The following is a 25,163-nucleotide window of genomic DNA, read 5'->3' as shown; positions in this document are numbered from 1 at the left end:
TCTCCAGGAACCAGGCAGCTCTGGCCTCCACTGAGGCATCTTCAGAATTCCAAGACTGTCTCCGGAATGCTGGGCCTCTCTGGGGAACGCGAAGTCTGGGGCACAGGTGGGGAGGCTGTGGAGTGGCTGGGCGGAGTATGGACAGCTGCTGACCTTCTGGCTGGAGCCTAGGTGCTGTGGCAGCTGTCCCTCTTGCAAGCACCACTGCTGACACCTCCACTTCCTTGCAGCCCCCCATCTACCCAAAGCCAGTTTCACTGTTCTGGCTGTAGCTCTGGCCTGGGTGCACCCAGTAAGCTGAGAGCCACAAGGCCCCATGCCTCTATTCCCTGCCAGGGAGGGAAAGTGGGTTGCTGGAGCCGTGAGGTTTGCGGGAACTGGAAATCATGCCCATCAGACTCTGTTCCATCAGACAGAGTCCTCGGCTGGGAGCCAGGTGGCTCTGCTCTCTCCCAGACTCACTGGATGAACTTGACAGGCCCCTGAGTCTCTCTGGGCCCCAGGGTCCTTACCTGTCAAATGGGCAAGGGGAGTAGACGATATGCCCCTCGGTCCCGGGGAGTCAACGTTGCTGGCAGGAAATCCAAGTGAGCGGGCAGATGGACTGGAGCTACAGGCCCGCAGAGCCCCCACAGAGCCCTGCTTCTCCCCAACCAGAAGCGAGAGGGAGCCATGGCAGCCGTGCCAAGTGGCATCCAGGGCCTAGCCTGGTGCTGAGTGATTGCCCTCTCCAAGTATAGGACCCCTCAGCTGCCAACTGGCTGACTAAAGCCATGGCCCCCAGGAGCCTGTGAAATGCAGATACCTGGGCCACGACAGACTCCAGGTGTGGAATTGCTGGAGACGGGGCCTGGGTACCAGCAGTTATAGAAAGGAGCCAGGTGGGTATGGAGCATGGTAGTCTCTGATCTAACCTAACCCCTCCTGCAGAAGATGGGGTGCAAGGGTGGTTAGAGCACAGATTCTGGGACAGGGACAGAAATGGTCAGGGCAGGAATCCACCCTAGTGAAGATTAGGGAATGAAAACCAGACACCAGGCCTCCAGGGAGCAGGGCTTTATTTGAATTCCCTAGGACAGGGCTGGGGGAGGTAGTCAGGGAGGGCCCGTGGTCAAGGACACACCCAAGTTCACATCCTGGGGACCCTAGCCCCCTGCCCCTAACCCCAGGGCCCAGCTGGAGTTGGAAGTTGGCACAGGCAGCTCTGGGAGAAGGTCGGTGTCTACTCCACCCCCTTCATGAATTCCAGGAACTCTGTGAGAGAGGGGCAGGCATAGGTCAGAGGTCGGGGCTGGGCAGGGCATGGGCACTGGGGATTCAGCACACCCCTACTCACCGTCATAGTCAATGCGGCCATCGTTGTTCTTGTCACCATCCTTCATGAGCTCCTCAATGTCGTCCTCTGTGATGGTCTCACCCGTAGCCTGAAGCATGATCTTCAGCTCCTCCAGGTCGATGTAGCCGTCAGCGTTTCTGCCAGTTGGGTGAGGGGGGCCTCAGAGTCCATGGTAGGGGCAGGGGGAGGGGAAGAAGCAGCCCTGCCCAAGACCCCAGGAAGTAAGGAAGAACCACTGGGAGATGGGGCATCCCATCCCTCATTGCACAGAACGGGAGACTGAGGCCTCGAGGTCACAAGACTGTCCCCCTCTGCCCAGTTCCACTAGGGTCAGGGGCAGAGGTCAAGGGTCACACACTCACTTGTCAAACATGCGGAAGAGGTCAGAAAGCTCCTCCTCAGACTTTCCTTTGCTGTCATCCTTCATGCACCGAACCATCATGACCAAGAACTCATCAAAGTCCACTGTGCCGCTGCCTGGGGGGGTGGGCAGCACAGCCGTTGGAGAGCAACGGTCAGAATGGCTGGCACTGCCCTTGACACTAGACCCCACTGTTCTCACTGCATCCTCATAGCAACTCTGTGAGACAAGTGTGGTCATTGTGCCCATTTTATAGATGATATGGCCAAGGCTCAGAGAGGCTAAACAGCTCCTTTAAGGGCACAGAGTAATAAGTGGCAGAGCCAGGATGCAGGTCCCCAGAGAGTTGGGGGCACTATGGGTCCGGGGCGGGGGCAGGGGGGCAAAGGGGCTCACCATCCTCATCCACCTCGTCAATCATCTCCTGCAGCTCCTCAGGTGTGGGGTTCTGCCCCAGCATCCTCATCACTTTGCCCAGCTCCTTGGTGCTGATGCAGCCATCCTCAGCGCCCAGCACGAAGATGTCAAAGGCTGCCTTGAACTCTGTGTCCAATCAGAGGGGAGGGGAAACAGAGCAGCCGAGGCTCAGCAGCCAAGAACCTGGAAGGCCAGACCCCTAGGGCCACCTGCTAACCTGCCCACTTCCCTCTGAGACCTCTGAGGTCACAGGGAGAGGGACCCCAGCCTCTGGCCTCCAGCCTGGGGTCCTCATGCTCCCCCAGCCCGGCTCTGCTGTTCCCCCACATGCGTGTTGGGGTACTCACCATTTTTCTGCTCTTCTGTCAGCTGCTCTACCTAGAGAGGAAAAGAGGTCTCAGGACCCAGGCTCAGGCCTTAACTGCTGTCGAGGAAACCAACCCATTCCACAGGTGGGAAGACTGAAACCCGGAACAGGCAGGCCATTCCCAGGTCACAGAGTAGAGGCCTCAGTTCTCCCTCCTAGCCCCCAGAATCCTGAGGTGACCCAGCTGGCCTCACTGAGACTGGGCTCAGGGCCAGGGTGACAGGTGGGCACCCCCTCCAGGACTAAGGTGACCCTGAGTAACAATAGTCAGTGACCACTCAACGCCCTTTCGCCCCCACCCCCCACCGAAACCCAAGCTGGGTGGCCTGAGAGACAGCTGTCCCTCAGGTTGGGACAATAAAACCAGTGTGGGGGTGGGCAAAGCCACCCACTGTAACCTGACCGGGGTGGCCACTGGGCTATTTTTAACAGGGGACAAAGTTAAACCTGGTGATTGTTCTGGGGACTCTGGCATGCAGGGGTGGGGCAGCATTATCTGGCCCCCTGGCCTGCTGGTGCCTCAGGAGCCAAAATTAGTCCCTGGCTCTGCCAGGCCTTGTATGGGCACAGGGTGGAGGGCTGGTGTCCCCCTCCCAGCTCCACGGACTCCTGCAGGATAGGCAGGGGCACCCCCATAGCCAGCCATAGCCCTTCCCTGCCCAGGAATGGGGCCACATTTCCCAGGGCTGAGGGAGGGGTTCCCTTTTGGACAGCTGTCTGTGTCAGATGCCCTTGTCTCTGCGCTGGGGGTAGGTCAGCAACACGCCCCATCCCGAGATAGAATAGCATCTGAAGCCCCTCAGTGGCCCCAGCAGGGACTTGGGGTGACCTGACCACCCCCTAGCCCTTACCCCTGGCTAAGCCACTGAGCCCTGAGCCTGCCAGGCCAGATGCGGGCTGGGGCCCCAGTGCTCTGCTCCTTCTTCCCAGTCACTCCCTGCCTGCCCCAAACTTCAAAGCCCCTTCTTCAGCTCAGTATTCTGGCTCTGCAGCCCCCTTCTCACAACCCCTGTCCCACCCTCCACAGCATCTTCAGCCAGTCAAGGGACTGGAGGGGGTGGGGGATTGGGAGTGTGTGAGAAGCAGAATGTGAGGGACAGAGATGGGGGGCAGGGAAACAGCGACAGAGCCTCAGAGGAAGAGCCTGGGAGGAACAAAGAGACAGAAAGAGACTGGGAAAGTGACCAGAGACACAAACGCAGAGAGATGTGGCTGGGAGACAATGACACAGACTATAGATGTCTGGAGACAGGTCTAGACTTGTTGCAAAAGCTTCGACATCCTCTTCCACCACCCTGCACCGCTCCCACAGACCCTAAACTCACCCCTTCCACACCCGGGAACACCAGACCCACAGTCCCCTTGAAGGCCTGGGCTGAAAGTATGTGGGTCCTCTCCTGGGTCCCCACCACCTCCTGGGGGTGACCTTGCACCCCATCCCGAGCTGAATGAGCCCCCAGTGAGCCAACCCACCCCAGCCCTGCCCAGACCCATCCCTCACCGCAGCCTTGTAGATGTCATCCATACTGGCGGCTCACAGGGCAGGCTGCTGGGGTTGCCAGCAGCCCTGGGCTTAAATAGCCCTGCCCCATCTCATTCCCCGCCCAGCCCACCCCTGCCTGCAGTATCCTCCACTCCCTCCCCCCGGCTCTGGTGATCTCACACTGGCCTGAGTCCTGTGTCCTCTGCCCAGGGCAAGGAGCCGATGAAGGGCTACAAGGACCAGGTCTCTTTTCCTCTGTCCCCCATTCCCCCAGGGGACTCTCTGGAAAGGTTTTAACGAGTGAAAACGTGAGCCCAGGACAGGACAGGAGCTCCAGTGTCGTGGGCCTCTGGCCAGGCCCCTATACACATTAGCTCAACTCCTATCCAACCAGGGGGGTGGGTGAGACTCCTGGGGGGGTGGAGACTTGCTCAACGTCTGTCTGACTTGGTAGCTCCTGCCTTAAGTTAAACCTCTCTGGAGTAGGGGCAGCAGTATACAGGAAGAGGCTGGGAGTGTAGGACCGGGCCAAGAGAAGCCTCGAATGCCAAGCTCAGAGTATGGTGCTGTGGAACTGGTGGAGAAGGAAGGCACTGACCTACCTCAGGAGAGTGTGGTCTGGAGCCCTTCTGCCAAGGGTGCCAGAGGAGCCATGCCCAAGACCTCTCATCTCCCCAGGGAGAAAAGTACTAGCTCTAGGCTTGACTGCACTCAATCAGTCATTCAACAAATATTGATACACCAACAGATGCCCCATCTGTGTAAGACTCTCCCCCTCCAGTTCCGTTACCACCTCTCTTTTCTAGACCTGGGTCTTCCCCTGAGTTAGGGCTGCTTCTCTGTGCTTCCCCTTTCCAGTACTGTAATTCCTGGGTCCAGGATCAGGCTGTTGCCCCCTCATTTTGAGCTCTGGTAGGACTCCATCTGGGGGTCTTGTGCCAGATGGCCAGCACATATCCCTTCCTTCCACCTAACCCTTCACCTCCTTCACACAGAGCCTACACCAGTTCCCTGCCCTGCCTGACATGCATTGCATGGATTAACCCACTCAATTCACTAGAAACCCATGTGACAGAGATCTCCGAGTCGGAGAGGTTAAGAAATAGCCCAGAGTTATTCTGTCCCGCTCGGGCTCCAGGCACAGATCAGATCTTCTCTCTTAACCCTCTCGTGCCCTCCAGGGAATAAGCCCAAGAGCCAGGTGAGATGTGGTTACTGTCTCTTATCTGGAGAGGGAAACTGAGGCCAGGCGTGGCAGTGACTTGCTTCGGGTAGCCTGGAAGGTGCGGGGCCATCGCACCTCCCTTCCTGGGCACCTAGCGGCAGTGCCCAGAGCAGTCCCCGCATAGGCCCTCAGCTTCTCCCACGCCGCAAAGAGCGCGGCAGGCGGCGCCACGCAGGTACCGGTTACGCAAGAGGACAGTCCCCGGCGTCCTGCGCACGCGCGCCGCTGGCGGCTGCTGTCAATTACGCGCGAAGGGGGGAGTGGGGCGGGGGCGCGAGAAGGCGGCGGGGCCAAGATGGCTGTACGGCGCTCGGCGGGGGCGGGGGGCGGCGGGGGCCTGGGGGCGGTGGGACGCTGACCCCGCCCCCTGCTGCTGCCAGTCTGCACCGGGCGGCGGCGGCGACCGAGCCCGGAACATGGCGGCGGCGGCGCGCAGCTTTGGTCCCGAGCGGGAGGCCGAGCCGGCCAAGGAGGCGCGCGTCGTGGGCTCTGAGCTCGTGGACACGTATACGGTGTGCTGGGGGCTTGGGCGCCCGAACTGGGGGTGACGGCTGGAACCCGGAGCCTGAGTCGGGGGTGTTGGGGAGGGCGTCTGAGCCCCGCAACTGGGGAGCTGGGGGTAGGCGGGCTGCGATTTTGAGGAGGGGGCCTGGGATGGCGGAATCTGGGGAAGGGGCCTGGGCCGCGCAGCTCCGGAAAGAGGGTCTTTGGGTGGGGCCCAGGGAGGGGGCTTGGGAAGGGTACGCGTTTAGAAAAGGAGGCTAGGGTTGAGGAGAATCAGGGGATAAAGGGGGTCTGCGGAAGAGGGGAGTCAGGTTGAGGCGGAGGCCCCTCTAGATCCTCTAGGCCTGGAGGGGCGCCGGCCTGGGAGGACGTGACAGGGTGTCCCGGAGGAGGGGGATTAAGGAGTGGGGGATTTGATGGATGGAATCAGGGGAAAGGGTCAGGGCGCTGCAGGCTGTGAAGAAGTAGAGGGGGCGGGGCCTTGATTTGGGGGAGCCTAGGGGTTGCAGTTGAGATTTGCTCAAAAAGTAAAGGAGGGATCTGGGGCCTTCGCGCTGAGGCAGAGACAAGAATGGGGGAGGGGTGGGGCGCAGACACCGGGAACTGAGAGGGTGGCTCAGGGCTGAGAGGCCGAGACCCAGGAACCTTAGGGCTCTTCGAGGCTTTAGAGTGTGCGGGAGAGTTGGGGCAGCGTACCGCCCACGCACGCTTCAAGGCTGTGGGGGAGATGGAGGACAGAAAATGTGGGCAGTTGCGGACTGTGAAGGAGTTGGAGGCCCTCCGGGGTCTGGATGGGGTTGGGCACCAGGCCTGTGGGCCTCGGAGGCTGCCTAGCAGGGACTGGCCCCAAGGTGCGGGCATCCTGAGCACCTCCCAGCCTCCTGTCCTTTGTTCTCGGAGGGTGGGGGGGGGGGCTTTGGCCCTGCCTTCACCCCACCTCCTTGGCCCTCATCCTAACCCTCCTCCTGAGGGTCATTTTTCTGGCTCTTTCTCCTTTCCTGGGCGGGAAGAGGGGGAGGGAAGCTGCCCGGCTGTGGAGAGGGGCTGGGGGCGGACCCTGGAGCAACAGGCCGGCCCTGGAGAAATGGCTGCTCCTCCAGGGAGGCTTCAGCAGAGTTGATTATTTTCTCCTCCCGCTTCCCTGCGTCCTTCAGAGAGGGGCGGGACCTTAGGACCAGGGGGCCTCATCCAGGTGAGGGTTGAGGTCTCTGAGCTGTTGGCTGGTTGGCCGTCACGCGTGCACTGCATGTAGCTGGAGGGTTGCTCCAAAAAGCCTCCGCATTGCACAGGGCTGAGTCCCTCCTGTGAATGGGTGTGGGGGGAGGTGGTGATCCAGGCGGACTGGACGGTACCTTTTCGTGTCCTTTTGTCCGGGTATGCTGGTTTGAGTATTATTAACACACCTACCTTTGGTTGAACGCTTGCTATATGTCAGGCCCTTTACAAAGCATTTGGCGTGCATTACCTTTGATTCTTAAACCTAGCAGATTTTAAGCTGGAGGAACTGAGGCTCGGGACAACTTAAGGCTCCCAGTCACTTATATAAGTGACATAAATAACCCATAGCCAGGAAATGGCAGAACCAGATTTTGAACACAGGTCTTCCTTGACTATACGGCCTGTTCCCTTCTGATAGGGCTTAATTGTCCATCACTGCTTCCCCCCGCCACCCCCCCCATCAGCTTCTTAGTGCCTTGACTCCTGGCTCAGCAGCAGAAATCACAGCTCTGAAGCAGCTGAAATCGTTGGAAAAGGACTTGATTCTAGGATACAGTCAGGGCACCTGGGAAAGAATTACAGCAGAAAAGCTGGTCCTGCCAAACCTGACCCTGTTTTGCCTCTCTTAGAAGGAATGGCCTTCCTTTCCTGCAGCTCAGGTTGGATTGGGCTTTGACTTACATGAGGCTGGAGTTAAAAAACTAAAGAGATGGCTTGATATGATAGCCACCTTTTCTGTTTCTCACTGTTGGATAGAGCTCAGACTTATCCCATGTGCCTGCCAGATCCAGTGCTAGGGCCGTGGAGGAGAGGGGGCCTTGCTGCTCGTAAGGGTCAGGTACAGAAGCTGGTGGGGAAGAGCAGCTTAACTTTGGCTTGGGGGTTGGGGGGGTCTGGGTGTGCTACAGCTATTGTTAAGGGTAGGGTGGCACTTTCCTTACTGACGGCTGGGCAAGGGCTATCGGTTTTTCCTTTTAGGTTTACATCATCCAGGTCACTGATGGCGGCCATGAGTGGACAGTCAAGCACCGCTACAGCGACTTCCATGACCTACATGAAAAGGTAACCCTTGAGAGCTGGGGTCCTGTGTCTCAGGGCTTGGGGGCTTTTAGGCCAAGCTCCCATTGTGCCTGTTTTAGGGCAAAACAGGCTCTGTGCCAGTTACATTAATAAACTGGTTTGCTAATGTAACTGGCAAAAAAACTGGTGGATTCTGGGAGTTCAACCCTTGCATAAGATAGTGTGCAAGGAGCATATTTGAACTTTAGTTTTAAGATTGTCAGTTGTAGCTTGGATGTGAGATGCCGGGACAGTTTCCCGGGGAGGGAACAGGCTTGAACTTGTTCCATCTGACTATACCTATTCCAGAACCTATGCTTTAATATCTGACTGTGATTCCATTTCTTCCTTTGCATTTGGAGAGAGCTGCCTTTCTCTGGGTCATTTGCAGCACAAGTATTTTGTTCTGGTTTGGAGAAGATGGTGGTTTTAGGGACCTTGAGGTATTATTTTCCTAAATGTCTCCAAAGCCTCCAGATGGAACTCCTCATCTGAAATTGTATTGGTATTTCTAGTGCTCATTAAACTTGAGGCCAAATCCCAAGTGCAGCAGTTTGATCATTAATTCTGGTACTACTGCCAGGAGGGGCTGTGGAAGTCATAATAAGCACCTGCCCTCAGGCTGGTTGCCTTGGCCTTGCAGTTACAGAACCTCTTGGTCTGTGGTTGACATTATGTTTGCTTACAGCTCGTCGCAGAGAGGAAGATCGATAAAAGTTTGCTTCCGCCCAAAAAGATAATTGGGAAAAACTCCAGGAGCTTGGTGGAAAAGAGGGAGAAGGATCTGGAGGTCTACCTCCAGACACTCCTGGCCACCTTCCCTGATGTGGCCCCCAGAGTGCTGGCCCACTTCTTGCATTTTCACTTCTACGTAAGTTCCTCTTGGGTTTTCTCCTTTGCCTACAAGCCCACAGCCACCAAAACTCCAGGCAGCAAACCCTTGTAGACCTCAGCTTTGAGGAGAGGTGGGCTGGAGCTGGAGCCTGAGGTTAGAAGATGGAGGAGCGTCCTGGTGGGTTTGGGGTACGGACAGAAGCATGTGCATCAACGGATTTGCCTTAAATTAGACTATCGGCTGTGGCCACGGAGCGGTTTTTCTCCACCACAAGGCATTCTGTTTAGCATAAATGGCCTTTAGGTTTTTGAGCTACCTTCCGTCCAAATGGATGGGGTTAGATTAGAAACAGCTGACACTCGGCATTGACTGTTGTTGAGTTGTTGGTTCCCAGCTCAAAACTAATTAAGGGATCAGTCTGTGTTGGCAGAATATTGCCATCTTAGGGCATCGTCAGAGTCCAGGATGCCGAGTGAGAGTAGGTGGCTTCCTCCAGTGGGACTGTATGTCTCAGAGCAGCTCTGTACCCCCTTCTGGATGGAGGAACAACTGTCATGGGCTGCTGGTGACAGGATGAGTTGTCAAAATTCAAGGAGGGAAGTTTGGTGCAGTATGAAACCAAAATGTTAAAAAGCTAGCAATTTCATTTCTGAGAATTTATTCTAAGGGAAAATACTGGGCGATTGAGAAAAGGATATGGGTACAAAGATAGTCATTCCAGGATTATAATGAAATATTGAAGACAGTCAAAAGCCCAACAGAAGGCTACATTAAAAAAAAAAAATTAAAGGGTGCAACCATGTAATTGGATATTATGCTGCTAGAAAAATGACGGTGTAGCTGTGGATTTGTAGGAAAACAAATATATTACTGTATGAAAAGAGGCCAGAAAACGGTATTAGGGTATGGTCCCATTTTCATTAAAAATAAAAAGCTTGTATGAATATATTTGTCTAGGAAAATTCTAGAAGGTTATACATCAAAATACTAGGAGTCTTTGGGTGATAGATTTTTGGATAATTCACATTTAATTGTTTTCTGTTTGTGTGATGAAGATAGGGGGAATAAACTCCCTTTTCCTTTTCAGGCTTGCCTTTTAGGAAGGGACCTGTGGGTTGTGGTCTTAAAGGCCCAAACTTATTTAAACAATAACTGTCTTGAGCTATTTTCAGAGTAAGACAGCTGAACCTTTCTTGAAGTGTTAGAGCCTGGGAATTTGGTGATAGCACTAACAATGGGCCTCTTGGCTTGGAGAGGCCATGTGGAAAAAAGGGTGGCATTTATAGATGGGAGATATATATGTATATATATCTTCGGATTTTGTTTGGCATATACCAGTAATGTATGTGGTTAGCAGTAGTTTCCTGTTATAGCCTTTTTTTTTTTTTTTTTTTTGCATTTTCTTTTCTTATGTGAAAAGAAATGTCCATTCCTTATGCGAGTCTTTCAGATAAACTTAGCTGGTTAGTATTTTAAGAAATGCTGTAATTTAAGAAAGCTTTGTTTGGCTATTTAGGTTTAAAACTTGATAAGCAGCCCTTTGAAAATATAAATTCATTGCTTAAGACCTGGGCCTTTGAGGAGGTCTCCTGGATACCTCTGAGCATGGAAAGGCCTGGACTGCTCTTTTGAGATAGGTTTGCCTGAGATAGGCCTGGGACCTTGCCCCACATCTGTGGTTCTGGTTTGAGGCATGCTCTACTGCTTGGAGCAGTTCGAACGTATTTGAAATAACAGTTATCAAAAGGCCCACTTGGTTATATAAATCCAAGGTTTTAAAAAGTGATTGGTCCATCATTAAACTGAATCAAAGTTTCTCAGCTGTGGCACTGTTGACATTTTGGGCTGGACGATTGTTGTGGCAGCTCCTCTGTGCATTGTTGAGCAGCATCTCTGGTCTCTGCCCACTAGATGCCAGTAGCGTCCCCTCCCCCCACCCACCAAGTTGTAACAACCAAAAATGTCTCCACTGGTTGCCAAATACTGCCTGAGGGGCAAATTGCACCTGATTGAGAATCACTAGATTAGATCTTCAAATGACTTTGAACAAACAGGGTCCAAAAGATTTGTCAGCCTTTTTTATAGGCTGGAAGCCCTTAGGGAGTGTTTCTGATGACCTTTGCCCCATCAATGTCCTCTCTGAAATTGTTCCCAATGTGCTCCACCTCTTGTGGGGCTGACAGTGGACAGGGTGGACCCAGGGAACCCTGTTTGGCTGAGGTGTGGATTTAAAAATTTGAGATATAATTCACATACCATAAAATTCACTCTTTTAAAGTGTTCAAGTCCCTGGTTCTTAGTATATTAACAGAGTTGTGCATCTGTCACTACTATCTAATCGCAGAACATTCATCACCCCAAAAAGAAACCGTGTACCCATCAGCAGTCACTAATGTACTTTCATAATGTATGGATTTGCATATTCTGGACGTTTCATATAAATGGAATCATACAATATGTGACTTTGTGACTGGCTTCTTTGACTTAGCATAGTGTTCTCAAGGTCCATTCATATTGTAGCATAAATCAGTACATCAGTCCTTTTATGGCTGAGTAATATTCTATTGCTTGGAGACACCACAGTTTGTCCATTTATCAGTTAATGGTTTAGCTGGTTTCCACTTTTTAGCTTTTGTGAATAAGGCTGCTATGAGCATTCATATATGCTTTTGTATAGACCTATATTTTTATTTTTCTCAGGTATATACTAGGAGTAGAATTGTTGGATTATATGGTAACTGTTTAACTGTTTGAGGAACTGCCAAATTTTCTTCTGTAGTGGCTGCACCATTTTACATTTCCACCAGCAATGTGTAGGTTCTTATGTCCCCACACCCCTGCCAACACTTGTTACTGTCCACTTTTTTGGTAGCCATCCTCATGGGTTTAAAGTGGTATCTCATGATGGTTTTGATTTGCATTTGGCTAATAACTAATAATATTGAGCTTCTTTTCATATGCTTATTGGTTATTTGCATATCTCCTTTGGAGAAAGGTATTTAAATTCTTTGCACTTCAAAAAATTAGGTTATTCTTGTTGTTGAGTTGTAGGAGTTCTTTACATATTCTGGATGGATATTAGACCCTTATCAGAAATATGATATGCAAATATTTCCTCTCATTGTGTGGTTTGTCTTCATTTTCCTGATAGTATTCTTTGAAACACAAAAATTTTAGATTTTGATGAAGTTTATCCATTTTTCCCCTCTGGTCGCTTGTGGTTTTGGTATCGTATCTAAGAAACCATTGCCTAATCCAAGGTCACAAAGAGTTACAACTGTGTTTTTCTTCTAAGAGTTTTATAGTTTTAGCTCTTGTATTTAGGTCTTTTAACCATTTTGAGTGAATTTTTGTACATGCTGTGAGGTTGGGGTGTGGTGTGAGGTTGGTAGTGTGAATTTTAATGTCAAGGAAGGAAAGCACCACTTCTCTCCCCAGCCAACTGAGATGGGGTGTCCAGAGGCCAGTGCAGCCCTGTGTTGCAGTGAGAGGGCACACCTCATCCCTGGCCTACGGCTGGGCTCTCTCCCTCCATATAACTCTGCCCTAGTGTTCCTGCACCCTCAGGGACAGACCTCATCCCAGAGCCCCTAGAGCAGAGGGCTTCAAATTCAGTAAAGTGGAATCCCACGGAGAATTTCAGCACACACCTCTTTGGGGCAGGATGTCTGACAGGCAGGCAGAGTTGAGTTTGTCTCCCAGCCCTGCTGCTTCCTGACAGTTTATTCCAAGGCAGTCATTTTAACCCCTGTGTCCCAGTTCCTCTTGTGAGCTGGAGAGTGATGATCCTGGGCTCTTGAGGATTGCAGGAGAACATGAGGTGAAGGTGAATGACCGAGAAGAGCGATGGGCCCTTGGCAGGGGCTCACCGGGTCCCAGCCAGTGCCAGCTCTCCTAGTTAGGAAAGGCAGTCACTTCTTGTCAACGGTGGTATTTATATCATTTTCTTACTTTAAAACCCTTTGGCTAGGGCTTCCCTGGTGGCGCGGTGGTTGAGAATCTGCCTGCCGATGCAGGGGACACGGGTTCGTGCCCGGGTCCGGGAAGATCCCACATGCTGCGGAACGGCTGCACCCGTGGGCCATGGCCGCTGAGCCTGCGCGTCCGGAGCCTGCGCTCCGCAACGGGAGAGGCCACAACAGTGAGAGGCCTGCGTACTGCAAAAAAATAAATACATAAATAAAACCAGTTAGCTAGAACAAAGCCACTTTTTGAAATTTGAAATCAGGAGATAGGATAAAACTGTTACCAACCTAAAGGCAGCCTTTGGTGATTTGTTTTACTTGCAAAACACAGAGGCTGTAAGTGATAACACATCTTTGCAACTTAGTTACAGTCTTGGAACTCTCCTCAGCCAAAGCTTAGGCTTGAATCTATCCATCAGGAATTTTTACGCACCTAATATACCTGACTTTTGCTAGCATGCCTCACAGGCGTGAAATAAATTATAAAAGGACTCCCAGCCCTTAGTGTGTGTGCGTAAACCACACAGTGATGTGTAATTGAGTCCCCTGTTAATGTCCCACTGACACGCACTCTGTGCTCCAGCCTGTGTCAGGTAGGAGTGTCAGGCTGGACTGGGGTTATTCATTGAGTAGGGTCTGCGCTTCGGTGGGCAGTGGGTCGTGGGGTTCTGCATGCACAGACATGCTCAGTCAGAGCGGTAGTCGCCGAGCAGCAGCCTAATAGTCCATGGTGCGTTTGTGTGCAGCTCACACTGTTGCCCAAGGTTGCAAACCAGCATGTGACCTGGCAGGTGGCTGATTGATTGGTCTGTAACACGTTTGGAGGTGGTTATTATAGTTTTTAAACATAGCTAATTTATTTTAATTGAAAAAAAACTGAAGTATAAAGAATGTCCTTTTTTTTTTTTAAATGCATTTCAGTTCAGACATTTGTGGGACACTGAAGCACTTCAAGTCCCTTCAGCAGGATTGGGTGGGGTGTGGGTGGGGTTACCTGTTCCCACAGGTGACCTCTGAGCAGAATCTACAGGAGCTTAGACTGGGGCCCACTGTCCCCCCCCCCCATTTCCTCCTGGCAAGGGGCTGCTCACCTTTGCACACAAGGCCACAGTTCAGCCAGAGCACCCTGAGGAGGCAGAGAACATGCTTCTTTGAAGAGACCTGTGCTCTAGATTTGTGGGCTGAGGCATTTCTTTGTTCCTTTTTGATTAAGGGTCTCCCAAGGTGAAGAAGATCAGCCTGGGAAACTAAGTAGATAGCGTTGCCACAGGGCACAGTTCCTCTGGCCCAAGAGCAGGGAAAGAAATTGTTACATAGTCTGCTTTTTAGATTGTTCAGAAGTGGAAACATGTTCTTTGCTTATAGCATGAGCCCTTGGCTCTCACTGTCTCTGGGCTTTCTGTGTCTTCTGGAAATCCCAGCAGGGCTGGTGTTGACGGCAGCTGCCTGGAGAAGTGTAACTTTGAGGGTGAGGGTTGTTGGGCACTAAGGGTGGACAGGGAACCCTCTTCCCCACGGGAGACCTTCTAGGAGCCCAGTGTCAGTAAGGGGCTGGAGAGGCTGGGCAGCTGCTCTTGGGGATTGGAGGTGGGTGCGGATCAGGCCTCTGGGAGCCGCTCAGGAATCTGTATCTTTTTTATTTTTGTGGTACGTGGGCCTCTCACTGCTGTGGCCTCTCCCGTTGCGGAGCACAGGCTCCGGACGCGCAGGCTCAGCGGCCATGGCTCATGGGCCTAGCCGCTCTGCGGCATGTGGGATCTTCCGGGACTGGGGCACGAACCCATGTCCCCTGCATTGGCAGGCGGACTCTCAACCACTGCGCCACCAGGGAAGCCCAGGAATCTGTATCTTTTAAGGCTGTCCAGGCGTTCTGACTACAGGCAGGATGGGGAGGTGCTGATCTGAAGACAGGGCTTGGTTCTCAAAGGTGGAGGTAGAGAAATGAGCCTTTAGGTCATTCCTAGGTCTTACTGATCTTCGGTTCTTCACAGCAGCCAAGGAAAAGGTAACTCAGTTGTTGCGAGAGAGTGAAGTTGAACTTTGGAGTGAACTGATGCCTTCTCCTCTCACTGGCTGGAGCCTCTCCTGCTCAGAGCCTGCTCTGCCCCTCTGGTGGCCATTTTACATTTGACCCTGTGTCTTGCCAGACTGAGCTCCTTAACGCTGGAGCTGTGTTTGCTCATTTTTCTCCCTTTGGCTTTTTGTTCATGTGTGAGAATAAGGGGAAGTTATTCTCATATTATATATAAATTGAATTTCAAGCAGATGAAATAAACACGTTTTATTTTTAACAAATAAAATACTAAAAGGAGAAATTAGGGGAATGTTTTATAATCTTGAGGCGGGGGAAGAGGTTCCAGAAATGACAAAGGAAAAGAATCACAGGTTTAAAAACATGAACTTGACAAACCTCTCTCTGTCAGGAGAAACAGGGTGAGTGTAGGTAAAAGGCATACACAGACAGGAAGAAGATATTTGTAGCACATAAACAACATGTAAAGTATCCTCTATGTATAAAAGGTAAGGAAGAGATGAGCAACCAAGAGAAAAACAGGAAAAGGACATCGTGTCTCCTGCAACCTGGTACCTTTTGAGTCCGGTAAACCTGTGAATTGCTTGTCCTGGTGGCAGAGGTGTTCCTGTGAGTTACAAAGGCGATTGTGCAGCCTCCATCTGGACCTGTTTATGAAAGTCCGTTTGGCTGCCATCTGTCGATTAGTTTCAGTTCTTACCTGCAGGATGTGGGGCTGCGGGCCCCAGGGCCCTGCCAACCCCACGGCTACACCACTGAAATGCTGAGGCAATTGGTTGTGAACAGAGAGGATTCAAGACCAAGTGCTTGGGAGTGGGGCTTTACTAGTTTCTAGCCATGTAAAATGGAGAACTACAGCACCTGTCCATCTCAGTTTGCTTACCTGTGAAACAGGATTCCAAATAAGGGCCTCCTGGCCTAGGGCATTGGGAGGACTGAGCCAACCTCTGGGTGGGGAGTGCTCAAGCCATCGCCTGGTGTGAATTAGGACCCCAGCATGTTAGCTGTTTACTATGACTGAAGGCTTGTCCTTGTCGTGCCTCCTTTATCCCATCACTCTAAAAGGAAATCCTTTCATGCCTCTTTCTCATGACCCTGGGCTGAGTGGTGCTGTTGCAGGGCTTGCAGGGACGGGCACAGGAAGAGAGCGGGCGCTTGCTCTTTCCTAAGATACGTGTGGGACATGAATGTCAGTAGAAATGGTCCCTCTCAGGCAGGGTTAGCTCTGGGAGGCCCTTTTTCCCAGCAGGGTGATGGGAGCCTCTTTTCGAGAAGAAACAGGACTCTCTCTCTACCATGCGTCTCCTAGGAATCCCCCAGGGCCAGTATGGGGAGCTGCTGGCTTCCCAGCCAGCTCTTGACATGGCCAAGCTTTGCAGCCTCCCGGGCCTGGTGTTCTCAGCCAGTGCCTGAGTGGCCTTGGAGTTGCAGTGTTAGTCTATCCGGTTCTCCTTTGGAGGAGACATTTCAAATGTCCCTTTAGCTGGAAATATTGTTTACCTTTCTGAGCTCTTTGATTCATTTTAGTTTATTCTCTCCATTTTGTTTTACTTTCTGGAAAGCTGGCATTGCAACAGCAGAGGGGGTCGATAGCAGGGAATGTGCAAATCCCAGTGACTGGGAGCAGGTGGATTTCCTGACTGTGGGTTTTGTTTTCTCTGCAGGAGATTAATGGCATCACTGCAGCACTGGCTGAGGAGCTCTTTGAAAAAGGTATATGGCCAGGGGTCCTTGAAATACTGGGTGCAACTTGCCCAGCCCTGTTAGGCAGCCAGGGGCCCTGGGTGGCACGGAACTCCATCAGTTGCTCTGTGCCAAGTGAGTCCTAACCAGGGCCCACCTCCCTGGGGTTGCCCAAATCCCTGGACCTTGTCCACAGCCAGGCCTGCCCACCTACCTGTTCTGCAGGTCTGAGGAGCTGTATTCTTCACCTTAGGACCCCCGGGTCCCTGTGTCGGGGGCCAGTCCCAGGCTCAGGATCTATTCCAGGGCCTTATGGTGGAATTCTGGAAGGTGGGTGGCATGCTGCCCTTTGCACCGGGTCTGTCCTTACCTAAAAAGATTCCGATGGCAAACAGAAGCTGACTTAGTGTCGCGGCCCTGCCAGAGAGCACAGTAACGGTAGCTAAGATGTAAAGAGTGCTTGTGGTCTAGCTTTGTGTTTGTATCTTACTGCCTCCCTCCAGGAGGGCCAGAGAAGGACATTGAGGATAAGAGGCCCAGTTAGTCAGGCAGGTAACATGGTTGGAAGGTACATGGTTGGAAGAAGCAAAACGAGGACCAAATGCCAGTCTGTCTGGCTTGGCTCAGAACCCCCTCCTGCTCTCAGGCCCTGTACTGTGCTGGTACCTTAGGCCTCACCTAACCTTAAGACGTCTGCATCTTGGAGGTTGCAGCGTGGGCCCAATGCCCACAACGCTGCCTGCATCAGCTTTCTCCTGGCCCAGTGCCTCAGATTTTTAACTCAGGGAGGTTCCCCAGCTGCAAATTCCTGTGGCTCTTCCCTCCTTTGTAATCACGTGTCCTGGGTCTCCCCTGCATGCAGTCAGCTCAGGAGGGGGGCCGCTCCTGCATTTTCAGGACCATGGCTTCCTCCTGACTCGGTGCATCTAATGGGTGCTGGCCAAGTGCTTGTCCACTGTTGGCCAGGTGTACCGGTGCCCTGGCCACACAGTGGGGATGGGGCTGGGGCTCAGTGCTCACCCCTTGGGCTATGGCTGTTGCAGGAGAACAGCTCCTGGGGGCCGGCGAGGTCTTTGCCATCAGGCCCCTGCAGCTGTACGCGGTCACCGAGCAGCTGCAGCAGGGAAAGCCCACGTGCGCCAGCGGGGATGCCAAGACTGACCTGGGGCACATCCTGGACTTCACCTGTCGCCTTAAGTACCTTAAGGTAAAGATGGGGCAGCTTGGTCGGGGAGAGCTACTCAGTCGTGGGCATGCATCTCCTAGCCTGGCAGTATGTGTGTGTGGAGACTCCGTGGGCCCTGAGGGAAGGAAGGCTGCATTTGGTGATCTTGGCACTGTGCTTTCAGCTGTGAGCACCAGGGGGCAGTCGTGAACCAATGGCCCCTCGCTTTAAACGTCTGCTTTAGCCTGCTTTGTTGACCGTGGAAGTGGTGAGTGGGAGTACATGCCCAGCCTGCCTCTCACAGCCAGGCGAAGCTTCGAGTGCGGTTTGGTAGTTGCTGTAGCACCGCCCTGTGAACATGGATGGGAAGTGGTTGTTACAGCAGCATCTCTAATTCAAGCCATTTATTTGGCTGTAGGTTTCTGGCACAGAAGGACCTTTTGGGACCAGCAACATTCAGGAGCAGCTTCTGCCTTTTGATCTGTCAATATTCAAGTCTCTTCATCAGGTGGAGGTAAGTAAGGCCCAGGGCCCCTGGAATGCAGGCCGGGCTGAGGCCTGTGCAGGATGGTCTTGCATTCTGACCATCCTATCTTTGGCTATGGAGTGTTCCCAATGTTGGGTGTCTGGATTTCATTGTCAGGCACTGTTACTTTTGTGTTTGTCAGTATGTGGCAGATTCCATTTAGGTAAGTTAGGCCCATCTGAAGGTGGAGAAAGAGGGGCTTCTGCTATTCTTGGCTGGTCTGCATGTTCCCACCCCTGCAGCATTTGGACAGGATGGAGCACTAGTGCCCAGCTCCTTCTGGGCTTCCTCATTGTGCGAGTTGAGGTGCTGGGAAGCCATCCTGAGGGTCAGGCAGAGCCAATTCCAAGTCTTTGTCTCCCAAGGCAGATCAGCAGAGGGTTTGGAGGGTCCTGTGCTCTCTGGCATGCCTACACCTAACAAGAAATACTTTGCATTACTCACTGCTAAACTCCTGGGTTCACAATGCCAGTTTTGTTACCACTTTTTAAATAAATGAGAGGGGACTCAGTAATGGATAATAAAAAATTTCTCATCTCAGCAATGAGAAATCAATGCTTTTGTGTTCAGCCCTGTGCCCCATGTCTGGGGCACATCACTCCTTGATGGAATCTTCTCAACCATGTGAAGTGGGCACTTGTATTCCCATTTTACAGTTGAGGAAACTGAGGCTTAGGGAGGTAAGGAAGTTTGGCCAGGATCACACAGTTAACAAGGGGGAAGCTGGGATCTGAGTTCAGCTGAGTCTGACTCTGCAATGTGCTGCAATTGTCTCAGAGACCTTGAGGGCCATTCCCTTGATGGGCATTTGTGCCTCGATCAGCATAGGTGAGTGGGGCTGGGAAGTGAGAGGAGTGCCTGGCTGGGCAGGCTGAGGCTCCGCCGGGTGGGGTGTGTAGCACTTGGGCAGGTGGCTTGAGGGAGGGTGCTTTGGCCTGTACCCCTCCCTCCTCCTGCAGGGCTGCTGAGGCCAGTGAAGTGAGGATGGTGAAGTCATCGGCTCTCCACCTCTGGTGTCCCTGGCCCTCACTTTGTGTCCAGCTGCCAAGCCCCAAGCAGCCCTTCAGAGAAAATGGAGTTCATGGTTCATTATCTCATAAGCTACTTCAGAGAATGTTTAGTTAACACTAAAAATTGAGGAAAGGAGAGACTTAAGGTTTAAGTCACCGCCTGTCTCGAAGGATTCGGGGTCACCGATGGTTGTGCTCCTTTTGTGTGTGGGTGAACACCCACTTCCCGGGACTTCTGATGGAGCAGTGATGCCGTTTCTGAGACGTAGCTGTTCTTGTTCCAGATAAGTCACTGTGATGCCAAGCGCATCCGGGGGCTGGTCGCGTCCAAGCCCACCTTGGCCACGATGAGTGTCCGCTTCTCAGCAACTTCCATGAAGGTAAGTGCAACCTGTTACCGCCCAGGGTGCTGTCTGAGGGGGCAGGGTACTGCACTGTGGTCTTCCCATGGAGGATCATGCGAACTCTGCTGCCATCTGTCAGGAGCCAGAAGCCAGACTTTCTCTGGTCAGCCGCACACTCATGTGGGACCTCCCAGTGCTCGACGGTCCCTGGGACGCTTCAGTCCAAAATCAACACTGTTAAATGAGAGGTTTTAAGGAACTGGGTAACCCCTCCCCATGGAAAAAGCCACTGTTTTTTTAATAACCAAATTGTTTAGCAGCGACGAGTGTCAGAACAATTATTACGTGGACTGATAGAAATGTTTCTCTAAACATAAAAAGCCTTGGTGTGGCACTCGTTCGTATCTTGTTCTCAGTGGACTTGAGTAGACAGGCCAAGTTGTGTATGCTGGGCCCTGTTGTTTGTATGTGAGTGACACAAATATGCAAACTGAGAGTGTAAGAGATCTCTCTCTTTACGGGTTGCATCTTAGTAATGTTAAAATTCTTCTAGAAAGAAACATTGTGGCACTTTTAGAACTTAGAGTGTCTGATCAAGATTTGGGTTTGGTGAAAAGTCTTTGTCTTGAGGCTACTGGCTGAAAGGAGGAGGCTTGTGTCAGGCAGCCTTGCCCCTCTGGGAGGCACTCCCTGCTGCCTGGCTCAAGGAGCCCAAGATGATCCATTGAAAGAGGAGAGGTCTTATCAAAGGGCACCAGAAATCGAAACGAGGAGGCCTGCCTGCCTCCCTCCCCTTGGATGGTGCCCCTATGCTCTGTGCTGCTCCCCTGTCTCAGGTCTGCTGGATTTTACCTTGTAAAGTAATGGTTAAAGGGCCTACTGTCCACCACGGGGACCACAGTGCCAGCTTGTAAAGCACAGTTGCCTGGGAACACTGCAAATTCTGACCTTCAGTCTCTGAGATTTAAGCCAGAAAAGGCATCACCGTATAACGAGGCTCTTGCGAGCTGGAAAAGCATTTGCTCAAGTAGGGCCAGAACGTATTCCAAGTGGCTGTTATGTTTCTGAACTCTTCGGTTATTTCACAATCATTTCAAGGCATATGAACCAAAAGCCCCATTTTAATGCAAGTTCACTTCCACATACTAAATATGCTCCAGCCCTTCCTGAAATTTTGCAACGATTGTGTTCCCAGTCAGTGTTGCATGAGGGCCCACGTGTGGTGCTCACCAGATGTTCTTACACAGGAAGTCCTCGTTCCTGAAGCCTCAGAATTTGATGAGTGGGAACCAGCAGGCGCAGCCCTGGAGGGCACTGTGACTGCCATCATCCCCATGTGGCAGGCGCTGACCGCTCTGGACTTGAGTCACAACAGCATCTCTGAGATCGATGAGTCTGTGGTACGCTCTCCACGGCCTGACCAGACCCTGGGGTTGGATATTTAACCTGGCTTTTTCTAGAAGGACCACCGAAAACCTGTACCCAGCACTCTGTACATTGCCTGTAATTTTTAAGTTAATTTCAAAATTGGGTTATTTAAACGAGGTGAGGAGTGCTTAGAACCAAATGAAGTGTATTAATTGCATGTACATTTGATAGAACAGAAACACAGTCAGTGGTGAAATTTATTCCCAAGGAGTGTAGCAGAAAAATCAGTCTATAGGTTCCAGGGACTTCCCTGGTGGTCCAGTGGTTAAGAATCTGCACTTCCACTGCAGGGAGCACGGGTTTGATCACTGGTCAGGGAACTAAGATCCCGCATGCCGCGTGGCACAGCCAAAAAAAAGAAAGGTTCCAGATGTGCCCATGTAAGAGTGACATCCAGATGGTACTTGGGCAGTAGGACTGTGATTCCTGTACTTGTGCCTCTCAGTGGGTGTGGGTAGAGTTGAAGGACGCACCTCCTTTTTTTTTTTTTTTTTTGCGGTACGCGGGCCTCTCACTGCTGTGGCCTCTCCTGTTGCGGAGCACAGGCTCCGGACGCACAGGCTCCAGACGCGCAGGCTCAGCGGCCATGGCTCATGGGCCTAGCCGCTCCGCGGCATGTGGGATCTTCCCGGACCGGGGCACGAACCCGTGTCCCCTGCATCAGCAGGCGGACTCTCAACCACTGCGCCACCAGGGAAGCCCCATTTGTCATTTTTACAAGCCAAGTGTTCCGTAAAAACAGTGGGTCGTGCTCAGCACTGGAGTCCCTGTGTTCTGTGTTCCTGAGGACGTGTTTCTGGGTGGGCACTGGGAGGTGTCACGTCAGGGGCCCCGCACAGATGGCCAGCCCAGGAGTCTGTGGTCAGGAGGAAGCCTCCCAGGTTGTCTGTCCACCATGTCCAGGGGCCATGTGGGGTCCAGCTTCCTAGGATAACGTCATGTGTTATCTTTTCTTTCACAAGAAACTGATTCCAAAGATTGAGTTCCTGGACCTGAGTCACAATGGAGTGCTGGTCGTGGACAATCTGCAGGTAATTTGTGTCTTTGGAGACCATTATTGCCTGCAGGCTTCTCACAAGGTCCCATTCTCCTGAGATGCAGCCTTGGGAGTTTGGCCGTACTCTGGGGTTTCTCTCATGGGTCCTCGAAAGGTGTCTGCATGCACCAGAGGTTTATAAAGGCAGGAGCTGCTGCCCTTCCCTTTGGGTCCCAATGATGCACACTGAGCGTTTGTTGCTCTAGTTCCCCCAAATTAGAAAAGATGTGTAAATACAAATCGAGCGTGATGAAGATGATGTGCCTCCATTGTGAAGATGGACAGTCTCATTTTCAAAGCCCGTGCCTACCCCGTGGGCCATGCTGCCCGTGCGGGGGATGCAGCTGGGCTGTAACCTGTGCAGGGAAGAGGGATTTCCCTTCGGAATGACTGTCAGAGGAACTGGTCATTTTAGGTTGGAAGGCCCATCACACCCTTAATGTCAGTCCCCTTTCTTTGGAGCCTTGACCTTAACCACTTTACTCTGTTCTCAATGCTGCCGTAGCACCTATACAACCTCGTGCACCTGGACCTGTCCTACAACAAGCTCTCCTTCTTGGAAGGGGTTCACACCAAATTGGGGAACATCAAGACCCTGAACCTGGCAGGCAACCTCCTGGGGAGTCTGAGTGGCCTGCACAAGCTCTACTCCCTGGTCAACCTGGATCTCAGCGACAACAGAATCGAACAGGTGAGCTGTGCCCCAGAAGGGTCTTGGGGTCCTGGAGTGGCTGTGCCTTGGCGTTGATCGCTTTAGCGAGAATGGTGGGCTTCCTTTCTTTGACTGTCAAGTGTGTGGTCACCTTGCTGAAGTGTTAAAGAAGGGGCACGGGAATGCCTTGCAGATGGAGGAGGTCAGGAGCATCGGCAGCCTCCCGTGTCTGGAGCATGTGGCTCTGCTGAACAACCCTCTGAGCATCATCCCTGATTACCGGACCAAGGTGCTGGCTCAGTTTGGAGAGCGGGCCTCGGAGGTAAGCTGCTTGGGGCGGGGTCAGCTGGAGGTGGCATCCGCTTACGTATACTTGACGTCCTGACCCTGAGGGGCCTTTCAGATCTGGGCAGTCCGCTGCCTCCCCAGGAAAAGGTTCCCTCATGCATCTCCTCTTGGGGGCCGCTGGCTGCCTTGCTTCCTCAGTGGGCTTCCCCTCACCTCTGTCAGAGCGTCAGGTTGGGGTGCTCCCCAGGAACCAACAGGCACAGCCTGAATGTGGAGGGACTGTCTTCAATTTGTTAAAAAGTAATGTTTATTGTAGACAGGGGTCAGGAATAAGATATCTGAAATAATTATATTTCCTGGACAACCTCTGGCCATAAAGTCTGACCATAAACCTGAAGGGATTGCCCACCTTGCCCAGTGTCACCCAGCCCATCTGCTGTCTGCCAAGTGGCCGCCTGCTGCCCTGCCAGCCCAACAGGTCCGCCTCCAGGTTCACCTGTCTCCTCAGCCTCAAGCAGGCTCCCTCCACTCTCCCCAAATCCCAGGCTGGAAGATACCTGGGAGTCTATTTGCATCCTCCCCCCAACCTCTCCCATCTCTTTTCAGCCCCAAGTGCACCTTTCTCCACACTGTCACCAAGACAACTTTCACAAGATGTCATCTCCTCCCCTCCCTGGCTCCCAGGCCCTTGGGACCTTCCCTCATTTGACCACACTGCTGCTCCCCACTGCCTGCCTGCCGGGCCACAGCTCCCTCCTGCACTTGCAGGTGGCGTCCCTGCCCTTCTGCCTGCTTCCCATGCCTTTGCCCTCCCAGTTCCCCAGCCCAGAGGCCCTCCCCTTGCTCTTTGCAGATCTGAGTTCCGCCATAATTGGAGGCTTAGTTCAAGGCACCAGCTTCCCCCCTCTCCCAGCCACCTCAGAGGCCTTCACAGTGGCCCCTGCAGCCCTTCCTTCCTTTCCTGGAGAGGGACTCCCAGAACTGGGCTAGGCAGTGTGGGACCTCCCTGGGCCACTCCAGGGAGCTCCCAGGTCGCTTCCATGGGTGGCGAGGAGCTCACCTCCCAACAGGCTGAGCCTCTGCAGCCTTCTGTGTCCTCACGGGGCCTGGCCCACCCCTCGGTGGGACCCTGCCATTCTGCTCCCTCCATGCTTGCCAGCACCTATGCTGATAGCCATTTTCTGGACACTGTAGGTCTGTCTGGACAACACAGTGACCACAGAGAAGGAGTTGGACACGGTGGAAGTGCTAAAAGCAATTCAGAAAGCCAAGGAGGTCAAGTCCAAATTAAGCAACCCCGAGAAGAAGGTGAGTCTTTGTGTGGGAGGTGGGAGGAGGGGTGGTGAGGAGCCAGCCGGGGAAGGAGCTGGCTTGCAGTGGAACTGGGCCAGGGAGCACTCCGGGTCATGGAGTCCTGGCTGCACCCCCCGCACCCCAGGCTGCATGACCCTGGGCTTTCACGCCCCCTCTGTTCTCGTCTGTGAGATGGGGGTCACGATAGGACTTGGTGCATGGGGTTGCTGAGGGTTGGTTAAGATCTCTTTCCCTGTCACTGATGTTTGTGAGAGCCATGAGCTTCTCACATCTCAGGCTCTGCCAGGCTCTGTTCTCTTCTTCTGGATCTGTCTCCTCTCCCCGACTGACTCAGCACTTCTCCTCAGGTCAGTGAGGATTCTAGGCTGTCTGCTGCCCCGTGCGTCAGGCCCAGCAGCTCCCCTCCTTCTGTGGCTCCCACCTCTGCCTCCCTGCCCCAGCCCATCCTCTCCAACCAAGGTAATCGCCTGTGTATCTTTCTCCCTGGTAGAGCTGCACATGCCCTGCCTGGGCCCTGTGTGGGCCCCCAGCTGGGCTGGCGTTGGGGGAGAGATGCCGGCACCTGTTCCCTACATGGTTCAGATGCAGGGAGGGCGTGGTGCTGTCTTCACACCAGCCCCTCTCGGGGTGGCGCATGGCTGGGGGGGTGCCTGGCTGAGGTTTGCTAAGTGAGGACTCCCGATTGCTCTGACACACACATCCAGATCCTCTAGGGTACCACGGGGGTGTGCTCTTTGAACTGGCTGCTGGCCCATAAGGACCCCACTGGCCCACAGGCAGTGGGGGCAGACTGGCTCCTTGTTCATGGGAACCCAGGCCTGGTTACTTCCCTAAGTCGGGCACCCCGATACCTGCGTGGGGAGCGTGCCTCATTGCCATGGCCCTGGTGGTATGACCCAGCCCCAAACGCTGTGT

General features: G+C 53.0%; 2 protein-coding genes across 4 annotated transcripts in view; one reads left to right on the top strand and one right to left on the bottom strand.

Moving 5' to 3' along the window:
- Positions 1-1,046: 1,046 nt before the first annotated feature.
- TNNC1 (troponin C1, slow skeletal and cardiac type) lies at positions 1,047-4,053 on the bottom strand. Its single transcript, XM_032649150.1, has 6 exons — positions 3,983-4,053; positions 2,462-2,492; positions 2,094-2,240; positions 1,699-1,813; positions 1,337-1,473; positions 1,047-1,254 (listed from the first exon to the last, which is right to left on the bottom strand). The coding sequence occupies exons 1-6, from the start codon at positions 4,004-4,006 to the stop codon at positions 1,223-1,225; spliced, it is 486 nt and encodes a 161-aa protein (XP_032505041.1). The 5' UTR covers positions 4,007-4,053; the 3' UTR covers positions 1,047-1,222.
- Positions 4,054-5,525: 1,472 nt separating this feature from the next.
- Positions 5,526-25,163, top strand: part of NISCH (nischarin) — a 44,183-nt gene continuing 24,545 nt past the window's right edge. For all 3 annotated transcript variants that reach the window (XM_032648354.1, XM_032648353.1, XM_032648356.1), the window contains exons 1-13: positions 5,526-5,701; positions 7,890-7,973; positions 8,659-8,841; positions 16,467-16,515; positions 17,529-17,692; positions 18,069-18,164; positions 19,471-19,566; positions 20,778-20,930; positions 21,921-21,989; positions 22,500-22,685; positions 22,840-22,968; positions 24,129-24,242; positions 24,596-24,707. In XM_032648354.1, the coding sequence (XP_032504245.1) occupies positions 5,606-5,701; positions 7,890-7,973; positions 8,659-8,841; positions 16,467-16,515; positions 17,529-17,692; positions 18,069-18,164; positions 19,471-19,566; positions 20,778-20,930; positions 21,921-21,989; positions 22,500-22,685; positions 22,840-22,968; positions 24,129-24,242; positions 24,596-24,707 (1,531 nt within the window). In that variant the 5' untranslated portion in view covers positions 5,526-5,605. The remainder of the gene's footprint in view (positions 5,702-7,889; positions 7,974-8,658; positions 8,842-16,466; positions 16,516-17,528; positions 17,693-18,068; positions 18,165-19,470; positions 19,567-20,777; positions 20,931-21,920; positions 21,990-22,499; positions 22,686-22,839; positions 22,969-24,128; positions 24,243-24,595; positions 24,708-25,163) is intronic.

Source organism: Phocoena sinus, chromosome 11 (genome assembly GCF_008692025.1).
Source record: "Phocoena sinus isolate mPhoSin1 chromosome 11, mPhoSin1.pri, whole genome shotgun sequence".
Taxonomy (NCBI): Eukaryota; Metazoa; Chordata; class Mammalia; order Artiodactyla; family Phocoenidae; genus Phocoena; species Phocoena sinus.
This window is presented reverse-complemented; position numbering and strand designations above follow the sequence as displayed.

What these genes read in the sequence shown, in the direction of transcription:
- TNNC1 (XM_032649150.1), bottom strand. Translation starts at nt 4,006, where the DNA reads ATGGATGACATCTACAAGGCTGCG. An exon ending in ATGACATCTACAAGGCTGCG is followed by an intron (nt 2,493 to 3,982) that starts GTGAGGGATGGG and finishes TTTCCTCTCTAG; the next exon opens with GTAGAGCAGCTGACAGAAGA. An exon ending in GACAGAAGAGCAGAAAAATG is followed by an intron (nt 2,241 to 2,461) that starts GTGAGTACCCCA and finishes GATTGGACACAG; the next exon opens with AGTTCAAGGCAGCCTTTGAC.